The 11,448-nt window shown below is 29.9% G+C and overlaps 1 protein-coding gene across 1 annotated transcript in view; it reads left to right on the top strand.

Annotated features, from left to right (window-relative positions):
• The first annotated feature begins 844 nt into the window (after nucleotides 1–844).
• Nucleotides 845–11,448, top strand: part of LOC111697865 (alpha-2C adrenergic receptor) — a 76,422-nt gene continuing 65,818 nt past the window's right edge. Inside the window, exons 1-2 of the mRNA XM_023468000.1 lie at nucleotides 845–994; nucleotides 4,958–5,044. Of these exons, the coding sequence (XP_023323768.1) occupies nucleotides 908–994; nucleotides 4,958–5,044 (174 nt within the window). The 5' untranslated portion in view covers nucleotides 845–907. The remainder of the gene's footprint in view (nucleotides 995–4,957; nucleotides 5,045–11,448) is intronic.

Genomic DNA, 11,448 nt, shown 5'->3' with positions numbered 1-11,448 from the left:
TTCCCAGGTATCTGGGGAATTCCCCAGATTCACAGGTTATTTGGGAAATTCCCAGATTCCTTACAGAATCTGAGGGTTTTTTATTTTCCAATAAAAGGAAATTTCTCAAATGCCCAGCTATTTGGGAAATTTACCAAGTACCCGAAGAATTTCCCAGATAGGCTTTTAGGGAATTCACTAGATTCCCAGGCATTTGAGAAATTTCCCAGAATCTATGGCATTTCGTAAATTTTCAATTTTGACCATTTTTTTATTTGCTGTCCCCCCCCCCCCCCCCCACTATTTTCGATAATTTCTCAATTATCCACAAAGATTTTCTGCAGATTTTCAAGAATTTTTATTGAAAAGACGACATTTGAAGAATTTGTATTGTAGAAATCTGCGACTAAATTCATAGAAAATAAGAAATTCAATATAATGATGAAAACAATATAATTGATTCAAGTATTGATTTATTGCCAAATTTCTTTTGAGAAATATGTTCCTAACCATCAAATTTGTTTATTGTATAATTTTACTTTATTTTTCGTCGTCATTATTTAATAATTTAAAAAAAAACCGATTCTGAAAACCTACCCACCCAAATTCATGATTTTGAACGTCGACTATGCATGCTCAAACTCGGTAATTATACATCGTGGAAATGTTTTATATGTCTCAAATGAATCCTAAAGAATTTGTCCACAACACTGCATATTCAGTTTAACTACCTTACATAGCCGGTCTGTCCCTTTAACGGTGTTTTAACATAATTATTAAAAGAAACTTACCTGGAAAATTAATTTGCCTAATTTATGCCAGAAATGCATTCAGAAATGCACTTTAATTAATTGTTTTCAGATAAAATGAAAACAGAAACGGTTTAAATGTAAGATTTGAAGCGAAGACGTCTCAAATCAAAAACAAGATGGCGGTCTTATTCGGGAACAGTTCCGGTTCCTTGGACACAACAGACTTGGCACTGCTGCAGGACAGCATGAGTGTACAACTACAGGTATGTTTGTAAACGCAAACAAATTCTTAAAACATAATCTATTGATGCCAGCTTTAAAAATCTAGTTAACAAGTGAGTGCAAAATGTGCGAAATCTAGTAAAATAAAAGTTAGTGCAAGTTGTGCAAAAACATTTGTGCTAATGTGTATAGACTATTGAGAACTAAAAATGTTTTGTAAAACAATTCTTATCCCAACAAAGCAAAATAATTGACTTGTGGATGCGCGAAAATAATAAATCTAAATTCTAAAACAGCAAAATGATTTACAAACATTCGTTCAAAGGTTCGTTTTTTTTTTAAAGTGATGAGAAATATTGATGAGAATTTTGCCAATTTCTTCTAAAAAAATGTAGCAACAAGCAAGTGTATGGTTTTAAAATGTACATGCCTAGGGTTATAACAAAGTACGTATAAGTGAGTGAGGTGAGATGAGATGAAATCAAAGAGCAAGGCGTTGCAACACTTCAAAGTTAACGAAGTATTGAAAATTGATGAAACTTTTCATAGCCGTCAGGATCTATGTGGTNACAGTGACCAAGAAGAGGCTTTATTACAGTTGTTATTGTCAATTCAATATATCTTCCACACAACTATTTATCCTTTATTTTTCACCATTATATCCAAGGTGACATACAACTACTGGGCTTTTAGGGCGCTTCGCGGCCCCTTTCCTTCAAATGATTTTAGTTTTTGACTGTTGCTCTGAAAGTCGACCATTTTAAACCATTTTTAAATTTTGGCGGATTTTTCATTTGAATGCGTGCCTTAAAAAATTATATGTTCAGGTAATTTTTTCCTCCAATTTTGATGTTCCTTCCATGGTCTCATTCATGTAAGGTCCCACAAAAAATTTGGGCTCGATCGGTTCAGCCGTTTTGTCGTTTATTGGTAACAAACAAACAGAAGGACAGCAAAGTATATATATAGAAGGAGGGGAGGTGGTATACAATTAACGGGAGGGAAACAGGTATTGTTTGTATTATTCTATCAAGTTTAAGTTTAACTAGTTTTAGTTGCAAACAAATAATTTATGTACTAAACTGAATATAATAAACGCTTTGGGCAAAGCCTCCCTTTCATGATCCCCAAAAATACAGAGTTTTTTTTCAATTTACGTTTTAATTTTCAAATTAGCGCTGTACGCGGTTTGTAAACGCTTTGGTAATATATTTATGCTATGAGAAAAGGGAAAAAGACATCGTTTTGACACATTCGTTTTCGGATCTTTTTTGAGTTGTTTTTTCATATACTTTTTTATATACTTTTTCATATACTTTTTCATATACTTTTTCATATACTTTTTCATATACTTTTTCATACACTTTTTCATATACTTTTTCATATACTTTTTCATATACTTTTTCATATACTTTTTCATATACTTTATCATATACTTTTTCATATACTTTTTTCTATCAGGGTCAAAATTGGCATAGTTTAACCAAAGCCAGTGTTTAGATTTTTGTGGAATTTTTTGAAACTCCAAAAACCGTCAAAAACGCCCCAACGTCCTAGGACGTTGAATTTAAAAATAAACAAGCAATATTCCCCATAGTTGACATCAATCCATATTATTATCTCCGGAGTGCTGTTGCGAGATAAAATACTCAATTTTATCGGAAGTCTGTCACGTATCAACTAGCTAGCTACGGTTTATCTGCCCCTGCCATGTTTTCTGTTTTAGGAAATTTTTATACTGTTTATTTTAAGTCGGAACAATATCTCAAATTCTTCGCATTCAAGTTTCAATTTAGAGAACTCAACAAAAAAAGTTTTTTAACCCCCTAAACATGGCAATTTTAGTTTCATAAATTAGATGGAAAATGATGTGACTTTATCTAATGTTTACAGCATTGAATCTAGTATCTACTAAATCCTTTTGGAAAAAATATATTCTCTGTTAATTTGAAATTTCAATCATCTTTTTTGCAAAAACTTTGTTTTCAAGGCTGGATTTCCATCATTAATATCCATATGGTTAAAGGGGACTCTCCCTAAAACTGGAGTTTACGGAAAATTACAAATTATAAATTAAATTATTAAAATCATTTGTTTTATCTCTTTTCCTACAATTTCCAAAGAAATATATTTTCTTTTGATTAAAACTTTGTCTTGGCTTTCAAGCAAATCTACATTTTTTAATAGAATAAAATAAGAAATACGAGAAATTTAAATTAAATTTTTGTTTCAACAAGGTTCAAAGAAAAATTGAAAAAAATTAAACTTTCAAATGAAAAAAAAATGTTGAGACTTTTTTGTAAGCATTTGTTTTTTTAAGTACCCTGTCAAGTATCAATAGTATCAGAAGTATCAGTATGATGAGTATATGATAAGTATATGATGAGTATATGATGAGTATATGATATGTATATGAAGAGTATATGAAGAGTATATGATGTGTATATGAAGAGTATATGATGAGCATATGAAGAGTATATGATAAGTATATGATGAGTATATGATGTGTATATGAAGAGTATATGATGAGTATATGATGAGTATATGATGAGTATATGATAAGTATATGATGAGTATATAATGTGTATATGAAGAGTATATGATGAGTATATGATGAGTATATATATATGATGCGTATATGATGTGTATATGAAGAGTATATGATGAGTATATGATGAGTATATGATGAGTATATGATAAGTATATGATGAGTATATAATGTGTATATGAAGAGTATATGATGAGTATATGATGAGTATATATATATGATGCGTATATGATGAGTATATGATGAGTATATGATGAGTATATGATGATTATATGATGTGTATATGAAGAGTATATGATAAGTATATGATGAGTTTATGATGTGTATATGAAGAGTATATGATGAGTATATTATGAGTATATGATGAGTATATGATAAGTATATGATGAGTATATGATGTGTATATGAAGAGTATATGATGAGTATATGATGAGTATATGATGAGTATATGATGAGTATATGATGAGTATATGATATGTATATGAAGAGTATATGATGAGTATATGAAGAGTATATGATGCGTATATGATGAGTAAATGATGAGTATATGATGAGTATATGATGAGTATATGATGAGTATATGATGAGTATATGATGAGTATATGATGAGTATATGATGAGTATATGATGAATATATGATGAGTATATGATGAGCATATGATGAGTATATGATGAGTTTATGATGAGTATATGATTAGTATATGATGAGTATAAGATTAGTATATGATGAGTATATGATGAGTATATGATTAGTATATGATGAGTATATGATTAGTATATGATGAGTATATGATGAGTATATGATGAGTATATGATGTGTATATGATGAGTATATGATGAGTATATGATGATTATGAGTATATGATGAGTACGGAAAGGAAAGATACAGTATCAAAGATACAATAAATGAAATGAATATAATTATTGAGTCTGAATCCATATTCATTAGATATCTAGTTATCTGAATTGTTCTCTCACATAGACATATCCTTCATGAAATTTAGATTTACGCAATCTGAAAGGGACTTAGACGTAATATTCAGTAAACCCCCAGCTAAAGAGCGGCATGTATATCCGATATTTAAAACGGTATCCTTTCATTTAAACACATTAAGGCATTGACAAAAATAGTCTAATGTCATCATTCTTTCAGACACTGGTGAAATATAACATTTTGAAGGGTACCTTTGCGAATCGGAAATGCATGAAGGGTCCCTGTTGAATATGTTTTTAGTCCCTATATGGGACAAACATACAGTATTTTCTTACTTGCAGCACATTGTTTTAATATCTTCCAGTTTTACTCTTCTTCTTTACAAAATACAGAATACAATTATAATTATAAAAACAATAACATAGGGTGATTAACATTATCTGCAAGTACAATAATATAAAAAATTGGAAGACGAAAATTAAATCGCACTAATTGACAACGTTTATAAGCGTTTGTGTTTAGAATGAGGAATTTTCGGACAACGAATATGGACTTCTCAACTTTGGCAAGCTGTACATGCTTTTAGTGGAGTCAAACAGTACAATGCAGGTTAAGGTTTTATGAACAAATTGTCACTGTCAACTAGACAGGAGGACATGCCAGGTTCGACTTTGTGACCTCGTAGCTCCTCTTGTTTTGATTTTCAGCATGAAGTGTGAGAAATTTATTGTATTTACATATTAACCCTATTCCTGCTGGGGGGGGGGGTCAATTTATTGTATTTACATATTAACCCTATTCCTGCTGGGGGGGGGGGTCAATTTATTGTATTTACATATTAAGAATTCAAACTATGTTTGTTCTTCTCGATAGCTCTTTAATAATAGAAGTTATGATTGAAAACATAAAAGATTTTAATCGTATGTACAATTTACTTTAGTGTGACTTCTTGTACAATTCAAAGGATTACTTAAATCTTATATTTACTGTAACAAGAAACAAGAATAAATTCTATTTTTTAACACGACGTTGGGTCTTGTATCATGTCTGTTTTCCTAAACATTCAGGCATCGTTTGAAACATTCAATTCTAGGCTATTTTGGTTTTCTTGAAAAACTGTGAATAATAACATGAACATTCAAACATTTATTTAAATCAAAAAATTTATATTAATTTAAATTTTCAAAAGTTATTTTAATTTAAATTTAAATTAACAAAAGATAACATTTAAAGGGGAATAAGCATCGTATGAATTGCTTGTAGATATTTAAAGGATAGTATAAATTGCTTGTAAATAATCAGAATTTTCATTAAGTAAATATCTTAATTAATATTTAAGGTGCTTGTGCATTTAAAGAATAAAACATTATTTTGCAAAAGCTTTTAAACAAAGTAAATTATGAGGAAAATCCTATGAAAATAAAAAATTTCAAAAATTTAAACATAATATCTATATATTTTAGAATATTATTAGGGTGTCGGGGTGTGAGTGTACTGTGTATGATTGTGTGTTTCACTAAAAACGAATCGATCTTCTGAGAGCGAAATAGAACAAACAATTAAATTTCCCATAAATCATTCATATTTGAATGTTCAATTCGGAAACCTCTCCTCCATTCTCTGTTTACACTAAAAACTTCCTTGATGTTGTACAAAGGAATTCGCTTATCAAAATATTGAAAACTGTTGATTTAAATATCTTAAAGGGACTGTAAGCGTAATTTCAAGTTACCCTTCATACAAAGATGGCAATGCGCGATTCACAATTGTACCCTTGAAAGCTTTGTCTGATAAAGTTTAAATTAGATATGAATGTTTATTCATTCATTAAAGGAATTGAGTCTAATTGCAACTTTGAGTCTATAATTCTTATATCTTTGCAATCAAATATCATTATATAGACCTTTTTTTACTAGGATTTCTGTTAGATCAAATAATCTAAGTTTGAAGTTTGAAATATTAAAAGTTTACATGGTATATTAAAGACTTAATTTTTTTACACAAAATTGTTTGAATTTTGTATTCTTCTTACACAGTTTTGTATGTCGTACTATATACGGAAACGAAAAGAATAGACAAATGTTTAAAAAGTGAATTGAATGTATTTGAACCTTGCAATAATTTATCCCTTTCTCAATAAACCTTTCAACTTATATTTCTAAGAGATCTGTTTCTTTATCTATTCTCTGTTTATATAGATTTAACTCCTTTTATGTGACACAAAGGAATTTATAATCCAAAGCCAGGAAATTGTTTATTTGAATTCATTTTATAATACCTCGATATATATTCATGATTTTCTCTCAAGGAAACAAAATAATCTGATATCATTGCAAACTAGACAGCTAGACGGAGAATATGACATTTTTGCGACTTTAATGGTGCGAATTTGTGTCCCTACATACCTGATATAGCTCTGAAAGAGTAATATATTGTTTTCAATAAGTAAACCGTAAAACAGATGCTTATTACAAGGAACGGATTTCTTAAACGTTCCTATTTTAATCCATTTATCGAAATAATCTATACCGTCGAAGATCTATTAATTTGAAATTCAGGTTGCAAAGATATAGGAACTGGGGTATTAGAGTTTAAGGATAGTAGAATCAGTTTCATTCCAATTGAAATGAATTGTGTAAGTGACCCATTTGAGTTTTTCTTCGGTAAAAATTGTTGTGTGCCAAATTATATGGTTTGATAATTTTTATTGTGTGAATTTTGTATATCATGAATTTGCCTGGAATTCTGGCAAAACATTTTGCAGGTTTGTGAAACGAATTTTGTTTTCGATAGATTTATCAACAATTCGTAACATAATTTTATCAACTTTTGAAAAACCTTTGAAATCATAGAACTTACTATTATACAGTGCACAAGAAGATGGTACAAATTTTTAAATGGCATTTTGTTCAATCTTGAGCTGAGGGTATTTATACACACCTAATACTTCCCGTGGTTGGGAGAAAAAGTAAGTTTATCACGTGCTAATAAAATTTCACATTTAACACCTAACATATCTCGTTGTAGAGTGATAAAATTACTTTTTCACCCTACAACAGGGCGATTAAGTACCCTTTTTCGATTTGCCAATGATTAAGTTGATTACGTTTGGTGTGAAAACACTTTCATTTTGATCTCAAACCAACTTGAAAAAAAAAAATCCCTGCAAAAACTTTTTCACATTTAATAATATCCATTAACAACCCTTATTACAAATAATAGCATAAATAGATATTATACTTAATGCTATCCTTGTTTGTATTAACTTTCTCTCATGAATTAGTAATTAAAGCTTTGTAAATAAACATATTTAGAATCCTAGGCCTGGCCCATTCAGACTTTATATAGAATGTATAAATTATTCATGCTTCCAAAGAAAGTCCAGTCATTAATGAATTCAAAAAGTATAAAATAGTAAAAAATAATAATTACAGCAAAAAAAAGTTTGGAAAATAATTACGAATTGTGCAATACAATGGAATTTGCTGAAGGGGGCAGCAAGTAAGAATGTTGACATTTGGATATATTATATATGGGCAATTTAGATTTATAGGGGCAATTTAGATATTTGCATCCTGTAGTGGATAAAAAATGGGGCGATTCAGAAAGAAACCAAATTAATGATCGTTCTTGTTTAGGGTCCAAAATAAAATTTGTTTTTAAAACATAAACTTTTTTATTCATAACAAGCCAGTTTCTATGCAGCTCTTTTCTTTACAGATTGAAAAGGATTTCACTGGTACCTCTTTGCTATCTCGTAGTTCATTTATAGTTTAGATTATACGCCCATGTAATATGAGAAAAGCTAATTTATTTGGTTAAATATTAGAAATTCAAATTTTGTTTGGTTGTTCCAATTAGGTATTTAATAAAATAAGTTATGATTGAAAACATGATAGATTTCAATACAAAAAAAATTACTAATGACACGTACGGGTCACGGGAAAAACTACTTCCCCCCCCCCCATATCACAACCTTGGATATTCACACATTGTTTTCTCCAATTTGGTTTTATTGTACTCCAGGGAGGAGTAGAATTATAACATGTTACTGCATATAAGAGCAAACATAATAAAGATCATAGTTTCAAACACTTAAAAACAAAAATAAGAATGTTGAACAATTTTAATAAAATTAATGGAAGCTGTAAAACAAAACTGATCCTTTTAACATTGTGACCTGATGTAGCAGAATATTCAATATTTATCTAAATTAATGAATTAACCTTTGCCACAAACTCTAATTTTCTAATTTCTATATCTTTGCAACCCAATGTCGTGGACCTTGGATATTTCAATCTATGAATTCTATTGGATCAGAAAATCCAAGTTTGAAATATCAAACACATTTAGGTTGCAAAGATATAGTAATTAGAAAATTTGAGATTGTGGCAAAGACACAATTCCGTTAGTGTTAAAAGTTTAAATATTTTTGGTTTATGCTATCATTGTTAATTCACCATAGTTTCAGTAGAAGTAAGTATTTCCATTTACTAATAGCGCCGATTGAAGGATTCATAACTCTAATTGGATAATGAGATAGATAGAAAGATAGATGTTACCGCCATACTATTTCTATTGGTTCAGAATAGACAACGAACACATGGCTGAACCGTGATTGATTCAGGCGCTAATGGACTCAGCATACAGGAGTGTGTTGATAGATAGAAATTTAAGTTTGTGCTATGTTTTTTTTCCAGAAGAAAATTTTTTTGTAAAATGAAAAACATAAAAGTTCAGATAAGGTTTGGTGGAAGGTGTAATACAGAAGTTTATGTATAATCATGATATTACATTATTCCTTCTGGTTCTGGTATAATTTATATATATATGTCTGTACAGTATGTAAATGGATTATATACAGGCTGAGTAAAAATAAACAACCATGAGGATTTATATTGCTTTACACAACCGTATTTTTTTAGGTTGAAAAATATATTTTAAAAAAGCTCACAAATTTTGCAAATATTAAAAATCCGCAAAAACTTTTTCTCTCTCAGTCATCGATTGTAAAATTTATTTTATTTAATTACAAAATATTCATAGAAATCGGAATTTTAAGTTAAACAATGTTATATTCAAATTGTAATTTATTCATTATATTATTTGCAATTGTAACATTTGACGCAGATCTTCTGCGGATTTTTTGTATAACAGTTTTAAAAAATATATTTTTCCATCATATTTAAGAATTGTTACTTTTCATAAAAAATGCCGAATTTCTGTGTGCATCAAAAATATTTTGTACACTTAGATTTAATATTTTTAACCATTAACATGAAGACCAAAAAGAAATGTAAAACAACTAACTCTAATATTCTTCATACACACCTTGTATATATATCTATATATATATTGTATGTATAATGTTGATATATATTTGAATAAGGAAGTGGAAAGGATGGATTGGGAGTAGGCTAAATTGTTATCAAACTCATTTGCAATTAAGTTCAATGCAAACACAATAACCATTTCATTCAAATTAAGGACTCACTTAATCACCAACAGAGGAGAATACAAGTGGATTTTGATTGTGCGCTATATATATTGCGAGATGCGAGCCCTGTATTTCCGGTCCTGTATTTCCAGCCCTTTATTTCCGGTCCTGTATTTCCGGCCCTGAGTTTCCGGCCTTGAATTTCCGGTCCTGTATTTCCGACCCTGTATTTCCGGCCCTGTATTTCCGGCCCTGTATTTCCGGCCTTGTATTTCCAGCCCTTTATTTCCGGTCCTGTATTTCCGGCCCTGAGTTTCCGGCCCTGTATTTCCGGCCTTGAATTTCCGGTCCTGTATTTCCGTCCCTGTATTTCCGGCCCTGTTTCCGGCCCTGTATTTGCGGCCCCGTATTTCCGGCCTTGTAATGCCGCGCAACGGATTTCCGATCGGGAAAGAAGAGACCACTTACTACATCTGGTTTTAAGGTTTATAAAAGTCGCTGAAAAGACATTCAGTATTTTTAAGCTTATAGGAGAGACAAATCTTATAAAGAAACTGAGTTTTTGCAACAAACTCAAATTTTCCAAGTTCCTTAATTGTTAAAACCTGATGGTTCAACCTTTGATATTTTAAACCTTAAATATATGATCTAACAGAAATCATAGTTTGAAATATCAATAATGGGTTGTAGAGATGTAGAAATTATAAAATGAGAGTTTGCGGCAAAAACTCAATTACTTTACCACATTTAAAAATGTTATTCTCTAAATATGGCTTAATCATACTATGTAAAATCTTGATTCTAGCTGCAAAAGATATCAGTCTGAAAGATTTTTAAAATAGCTTTATTTTATTAAAGAAACTGATAGAAAATAATGTTTTGAGCTAAGGAGGACACGATACTACTGGAAAGATAAAAAACACATTTTCAGTTTAAAAATGCGCAAAATCCTGGCAAAAATTATGACTTAATTTACATATTACGCAAAAATAACTTTATTTCATAAGATTGCAAAACTGGTTTTGTTTTGATAAGAAAATGGTGCGCAAAATTGTGCAAAAAACACACCAAAAAAAGCGCAGCTGTTTTACAAGAACTACTAAATTTTTTTGTATAAGAAAATCCACTTTTTCGAAATTAACAAGACAATTCGAATGATCCAAATATGTTGTTGAAAATTACACAAATATATTAACATAACCCTAACAATGTGTTCTAAATTACACACATATATTGACATAACCCTTACAATGTTTTCTTAATTACACACATATATTGAGATAACCCTAGCAATGTGTTCTAAATTACACAAATTTATTTACATAACCCTCACAATGTGTTCTAAATTACACACATATATTAGCATAACCCTAGCAACTTGTTCTAAATTACACACATATATTGACATAACCCTAGAAATGTGTTCTAAATTACACACATATATTCACATAACCCTAGCAATGTGTTCTAAATTACACACATATATTGAGATAACCCTAGCAATGTGTTCTAAATTACACACATATATTGACATACCCCTAGAAATGTGTTCTAAATTACACACATATATTGACAT

This window comes from Eurytemora carolleeae, unplaced genomic scaffold, assembly GCF_000591075.1.
Source record: "Eurytemora carolleeae unplaced genomic scaffold, Eaff_2.0 scaffold285, whole genome shotgun sequence".
Classification (NCBI taxonomy): Eukaryota; Metazoa; Arthropoda; class Copepoda; order Calanoida; family Temoridae; genus Eurytemora; species Eurytemora carolleeae.
This window is presented reverse-complemented; position numbering and strand designations above follow the sequence as displayed.